The 7,854-nt window shown below is 37.6% G+C and overlaps 1 protein-coding gene across 1 annotated transcript; it reads right to left on the bottom strand.

The window, feature by feature from the left end:
• Positions 1–8: 8 nt before the first annotated feature.
• On the bottom strand, positions 9–6,875 carry EIN_123590 (A2L zinc ribbon domain containing protein; the record flags this gene model as incomplete). The annotated part of the gene is made up of 1 exon (XM_004259071.1): positions 9–6,875. A coding segment is annotated over one exon (6,867 nt), but the record flags the coding sequence as incomplete, so codon positions are not given.
• Positions 6,876–7,854: the final 979 nt, after the last annotated feature.

Here is a 7,854-nt window from a genome sequence, read left to right as displayed (position 1 = left end):
CAGATAACTACAAAGTGTTCGTCTATCTTACATGAGCACAACGGTTTGATGAATATCTCAAACTCACACGCTTCTCCTTTCTTTAGTGTTACTATTGAAGGCACTGTTCGTATTTGATAACAGTCACACCCTTCTATTACACTAAATTGCACTTTTAAATGGTGTTTGGTAAGGTTTCCAATACATATCAAATCGCGCGATTCTTCATCGACTGGAATAAGAGCGTCTGAATCTATGTCAAATTTTAATACTTTCTTATTGGAACAAATAAATTCGTCTAAACGTATCATCGAGATGTTGGAACGTGACATCTTAAAAACACAGACATTTTGCATCTTCTTTTTCACTTGGCGTTTGTTGAATAAAATGATGAGTAACAAAATGATCATTGTCATGAAGATTACCAAAAGTATTAAAACCGTAATTGGGATGCCAATCACAACACCAAGATTGACCGACTTTGTGCAACTGTCACCAGAGTCTGTAGGTTCTCGTCGACCCTCACACTTCACACACTTCGAATTTAAGGCTGACACACAGAATTCAACTTCTGTGAAATGAAGACATTGCGAGTCAACCAACACATATTCTCTCTCGTTACATATTGTACACACACTTTCACTCTCACATGATGTGCAATTTGAAGAACATTCATAACACTTGTAATTTGATAAGAAATGACCAGACACACACCTCTCACATCCAGACGATGATGACAGCTCACAATTTGCGAGTGTTGTGTTCGATTCACACAATTTGCCTTCACTTGGGATGTTGAAATAGCCGTCTTTGCATGCAAGACACTCGTAACTGTTCACACAAAGTGCACACGACTCATCACATTGTGTACAGCTGATACCCTCTCGATAATACCCACTGTTACAGATTGCACATCCGCTTCCACCAGGCAGTGCAATGTTACAACTTTCTTGTAATGCACCAAGTGATTTACAGTTTCCTAATTTGTCAAGATAAAAACCGGATTTGCAAGAAGTGCAATAAGTTGTGTTGTAACAAGTTAAGCAGTCATTTTCACATTGAACACACTCGTTGTTGATGTTGTAATACCCATCAGCGCAGTGTTGGCATCCTTTGTTGTTTCTGATTTGACAGGAAGTCTCTGTTGCTGTTTTTGTGTTTGTTTTGAGTTTGTCGTCTTCATCAAATGTCTCGGCACAAATTCCACCCTTCAATTTGAATGCATCAAGACACTCGACACATTTGGTGTTCTTTGCACTGTATCTCTTGCAATTTGTGACTGTTGTGGATTCTATTGGAACACAGTAATCGTACTTGTCTTCTATGTTCTTTGCGTCTGTCTGGTAATACCCCTCACTGCATACAACACATCCACTAGAGCTAAATGCGTTGCATGTTGATATCTCACTTCTTGATACACACCAAGTGTCGGTGTATTTCACAAAGCCGTCCAAACACTTCATACAGGTACTTCTGTCACAGATAGCACAGTTGGTGGTTTGACACTTTGAGCATCTTCCTTGTGAAATGTAATTTAAATCAGATGTACATTTGGTGCAAAACCCATATTTTGTTGTTTGACAATTATCATCTGTAACACATTGGTTCGTAGTCGTGTCAAATATATAATTGGTTTGACACTGCAATGGTATCATTTTGGTCTTTGATAATTGACAAATTGAGACAGAAACACCACAGCCGACACATTCGTTTGAGATGTTGAGATACGCACCATCTCCACACTTGTAAGTAATACCATTTCTTATTTCCAAATTTTGTTGTGCATGTTGACAATCATTTCCATTCAAAGTGAAGTTGTCGTTGCAATTAATACAAACAGAATTTCCCTTTTCAACTTTCTGGTGTTTGCAGTTTGTCAATTTTTCTTTACAATCGGAGTTGACTGAGATCTGGTCATAACAGTCACACGAAGACATTGTGGTGTTGGACGGGCTTTGACATCGTGTTGTTTGTTGGCAAACCCCATTCGCCAAAAAGTAGTTGTTGTTACATAAAAGACAAGTTGACTCGTCGACTTGTATTTGACAGTTTACATCATTACTTTGACAGCTCTTTGAATTTGGATTGTAATACTTCCCACTTGGACATAACTGACACTCCCCGCCATTCAACACATGGTTGGCCATACAAGAGGTGCAATTGGAAACACCAACAGAAAGTGTTGAACACACATTGCAATTCTCAGTTGCAAAATAACAACTTTCACATGTTGTCTCAGTCTTTTTGTAAGTCCCAACTTCGCAATTTGAACAAATCCCATTTAAAGCCACATATTGTGGGTCTTTGCACGCCAGGCACTTCTTTGTTATTTGGCTGCAACTCGTGCAATTTGTGTTGATTGTGTCACATGGAACACACACACCGATTTCGTCTGGGTAATATCCCGTGTTACACATCACACATTTTCTGTCAAATGCAGATGAGCATTTATTACAATGTGCATCAAATGTTGAGCATGATTCACAGACGCGTGATTTAGTTGATTGGAAAACATAGTTATCTTGACATGTTGTGCATATCCCATTTGTTGCATCGCAACTCCCTCCACATGTTGTTGAACATGATACACACATATGTGACGTGTCGTCGGGGTACATGTTTGGCGTTGAACACTTTGTGCACTTTCGCTCACCAGTCACACAACTCTCACAATTAACATCAAATGCCTGACATAAAATACACAGAGATAGATTTGTGTTGGAAGGGACATACGTTGCTGTACAACCAGTACAATGTCCACTCACCCCATTGCAGGCACCACCACACGTCGAGTCACAATCTATACACTTTCCATTTGATGCAAATTTACCATGTGTGCATTTCACACACTTCTGAGTGAAATTTGTTGCACAAGTCACACAGTCTTTATTCCATGCAGAGCACATTATACAATTTGTTGAAATTGGCGAAGTCACAACATGATTGTCAATGCATAACGTGCACTGTCCAGTTGCTGTATTGCACTCGTTTTGTTGACACGTTGTCGAACATGCTACACAAATTCCATTCGAAGGGTAATACCCACTGTCACAGGTCACACACTTTCTGGAAAAGTCGGGCGAACAAGTCTCACAATGAGGATCAAACGTTCTGCAACTTTGACACGTCATACTTGTTGAAGAAATAAAGACGTAATTTGACAGGCACCCAGTGCAATACCCATTTCGCGTGTTGCAACTTCCGTTACATGTTGCGTCACAACTTTTGCATTTAAAATCTGTTGATGTGTCCGGGTAATAATTTGTGTTGCATTCCTCACAGGCACGCGATTGGTCTGATGCACACAAATTGCAATTTGAGTCAAACGAAGAGCACGCCTCACACTTTGTTGTTCCATCAGACTCGTCAATAACTTCGTTTGAATTGCAGTTGACACAGACACCAGTTTGGCCATTGCAGCCCGTTGTGCACTGTGTGTCGCACGGAACACAATTACCAATCTCGTCTGGGTGTGTCTTGTTGGTGCATGTGTTGCACTTTCTCTCGCCACTTGACGCACAGACTCGACAATTTGCATCAAAATCAGCACACGCAACACACACACTGTTGTTTGTTGTTGAAAAGACTTTGTTTGTGTTGCAGCCTGTGCAATGTCCACTGGTTGTATCACACTTACCACCACATGATTCGTCACATAGCTTGCATTTACCATCAACAGCATAGTACCCATCATTACACACAACACATTTTCTGCTGAAGTCTGAAAAACATGTTGTGCATTTTGAGTCAAAATCGTAACACGTTTGACAAGTCAACCCCTTTGGATCACTGAAGACATAATTTGTCTGACACCCAGTGCACTCTCCACTCATTGTGTTGCACTGCCCTCCACACGTGGACGAACACGACACACAACTACCACTTGACGATGGATACATCCCACTTGCACATCGAACACATTGTCGTGATGAATAATCTCCTTTGCACTCCATACAATTCGTGTCAAAAACACTGCAATTGACACAACGGGTTGACTGTGGTGATGTCACAACATATTGTGGCTGTGAGCACTTTGGACATATTCCACTTTGAATATTACAATAATTGGTGTCACATGTCGTATCACAGAGTGTGCACTTTGGCCCATTCGAGAGATAACTCCCCGTCAAACACGTGGCACATTTCCTCTCAAAAGAAGACGAGCACGTTGAACACAACACATCAAACGAACTGCACGTCATACAAGTCTTGTTGTCGCTCTCTGAAAATACGTTGTTTGGGCCGCAACTTGAACACACGCCAGTCGATCCATCACAGCTATTGCAGTTTTGTCCACATGGAACACATACACCATTTTCGTTTGAATAATATCCCGTGTTACACGTCACACACTTTCTGTCAAATGCAGACGAGCATTTATTACAATGTTCATCAAAAGTTGAACATTGTTCACAAACTCTCGATTTGGTTGATTGGAAAACATAGTTATCTTGACATGTTGTGCATATTCCATTGATTGCATCGCAACTCCCTCCACATGTTGTTGAACATGATACACACATATGTGACGTGTCGTCGGGGTACATGTTTGGCGTTGAACACTTTGTGCACTTTCGCTCACCAGTCACACAACTCTCACAATTCGAATCAAATGCTTGACACGTTATACATGTTGTTGAAGGTGGATTGTTTGGCACCATCCCACTTGAACATGTCGTGCAAATTCCATTGCTACCATCGCAAGCACCACCACACGTAGACGAGCAACTTTGGCATTTGTAATCGCCACTTGTCTTGATGTAATAATTTGGTTTGCAGGCAATACACTTTCTTGTGAAATCTGTTGCACAAGTCACGCAATTTTGGTCATAAACACTGCAACTTTCACAATTTGTAGAAATTGGCGAAGTCACAACGTAATTGTCAATACATTTTGTGCACTGCCCACTTGCTGTGTTGCACTTGTTTTGTTGACACGTTGCCGAACATGCTACACACATGCCACTCAAAGGGTAATACCCACTCGAACATACCAAACACGATCTGACACCATTGTCAGCACATGTGGCACAATGAGAATCAAAGTTTTTGCACACTTCACATATTGTTGATGGTGGACTTGTGAACACCAAACCACTCTCACACGAAGTGCAGTGCCCATCTGTTTGGTCACAACTTCCACCACATGTCGTTGAACACGAAATGCACTTCCCGGTATCTGGTGACGGGTACATGTTTGTTGTTTTGCAAGTTGTGCATTTCTTCTCGTTTCCACCTGGACACGTCTCACAATTTGAATCGAAATCTGCGCAACTTTGGCACTTTGTGTTTTGTGTGTCATACATCACATAATTTGATGCACATGAGGTGCAATACCCATTTGCATCACACAAAGAACAAGAAAAATCACATTGTACACAGTTTGCCCCACTATTGCCAACAAAATACGGAGATGCACAACTTAAACACTTTCTCTCTGTTGATGAACACGTGTTGCAGTTTGGGTCGATTGAACTGCAAGAAGAACAGAATTTTGAAGGCTGTGTTATTGCGGGAGTGTACTGTGATGAACATATCTCGCAGTATCCCGTCTGTGTGTTGCATCCATTCAAACATGTTGAGTCACAACTTACGCATGTAAATGGAGATGTTGTTGATGGGTACATCCCACTTGTGCATTTTGTGCACTTTCGTGAAATGGTTGAACACTCTACACAATTTGTGTCAAAAGAAGAACACGTCTGACACGTGACACTTGTTTCAGAGATTATTGTATATTGATTGCTTACACAAGTGCCGCACGCGCCCGTTTGTGTGTTGCACCCCGTCGACGCACACGTCGAATCGCAAGAAATACAATTGGAGTTACTTGATGGGTAATATCCATTTGTACACACCCGACACTGTCTGTTTGGAGTCAGACATTCAACACACTTTGAATCATAATTAGAACACACTTCGCATTGCATTGATTTTGGATTTGTGTAAACCAACCCAGTTGAACAACTTGAACAATATCCTGTTGAATCAAAACACGAACCACCACATGTTGTGTCGCATAGTTGGCAAAATGTGCTGTTTAACAAGTAATAATTCGATTCACATTTTGTACATGACGTTCCCCTGTATGTTGCACAATTTGGAATGATAATGGAGTTTTTTTCACAATACGACGAATTTTTGAAGGTGTATCCACTTTTACAAGTGCTACAAACACCCGAACTCGAACACGTTTCACAATTTGCAACAGTACATCCATTGTAATAACACGAGTAGCCAACTAATTTATAAGGTGATGTGCACGTAGCACACGAAGTAGTAAATGAAGCGGAACACGTTTCTGAACTACAGTTGATGGCACAACACCTTCCTGTAGATTCGTTATACTTCCAATTATCATTGCACCTTTTTAAATACCCTGACGGAATTGTTGTACCATACGTACATGTATATTGTTTTTGGCTATTTACTGTTCTATACATAAGAGTGTAACCTTGCTCACACAGAGCACAACCAACCCAAGTAGGAAAACACTCTAAACAATTATCAACAGTCAACCCATTACATGTCATTGATTTTTTTCTTTGATGGACAATATTTGATACGCCACGGTTTTTGTTTGAAAAATTGAATGAATGATAGTTGACATCTTGAAACTCCAAATTTTTGTCAACAATTTTAAGAACAGTGTTTTTCAGATCGACTGTTAAAACGCCCTCAAAATACTCAACACTAACGAAAAGATGATTTGTAACGCTGCATTGAATCTTTGTAAAATTTGATTGTTTTAACACAAGAACATCATTTTGGAGTTCGAAATTGTTATGAGAACATTTTGTCGGTTTTTGGATAAAGCACGCAATATTACCTCCAACATCACACCATTCCATTGAGAGTGTGCAAAGTACAAACAACAGCATCCGCATCCATCTCATAACAACGATTTGTGTTAAATTGATTTTATAGTTTATTTGGAATTGTATAATTTATATAAATAATTCGAATTCTCTCTTCTGTTATTATTGATATTATAAAATTTTATTATTACTAATATGAAAATATAATTTTTTCAAAATATCAATTTTGTAAAAGCCTTGCTTCATTTTTAAATCAATAAGTTTTGACCTTATAAATCCGAATTCTTGCTCTGAAAAAATACATTCTATTTTTATTGTTTGTTATTAATAAAATTAATTAAAAAATTTCTAGGGGTTCTATTAATCAGAGAATTGGGTTTTAACTGAATATTTTAACGTAGAGTTATTTTTATTAAATATAGTTGACTCAGATCTTTTTTAGTTTAAATTGATTTATTTTTTCCTTTGTAAGTTTGTTTCAAAAATAAGTGTTTTAACGAGTTCTATTGTTTTAGAATTGTTTTGAATAAATTCCTGAAATATCGGTATATAAGAGTCCTTTATATTTATCATCAAAAATACTTTGAACGGATTTTTATAAAAGCAAAAAATTGGCGTCTTTTTAATTGCATAAAAACAAAAAAAACAAATATCCCAACTTTTTGAAAAATATTGAAGCCATGTTTAACAATAAAATTTCAATAAAAATATAATAAAAATAAATAAAAGTGTCATTGTTTTTTGTAATTGTTTAAAATATTATTCGACTTTTAAAAAAGTTAAGTTTTGTTTAATCATTTATTTATTAGTTATAATAATTATAATTACCAAAAAATTGTTTTTATACTCAATATTATAATTTATTTAAACTATTATGTAAATATTAAGAATCATACCTGTATTTTTAATCTATTGATTGTTTAAATTTTAATTTTAATCCAATTAAATAACTAAAGAAATATTTAATTAAAACTATTATTAAATATAAACAATCACAAAATAAACAATAATTCAATTACAATTTCAAAAGTTATTATTGTCAATAACATACAGTATG

This window comes from Entamoeba invadens (genome assembly GCF_000330505.1).
Source record: "Entamoeba invadens IP1 unplaced genomic scaffold scaff_1105074724931, whole genome shotgun sequence".
Lineage (NCBI taxonomy): Eukaryota > Evosea > Mastigamoebida > Endamoebidae > Entamoeba > Entamoeba invadens.
This window is presented reverse-complemented; position numbering and strand designations above follow the sequence as displayed.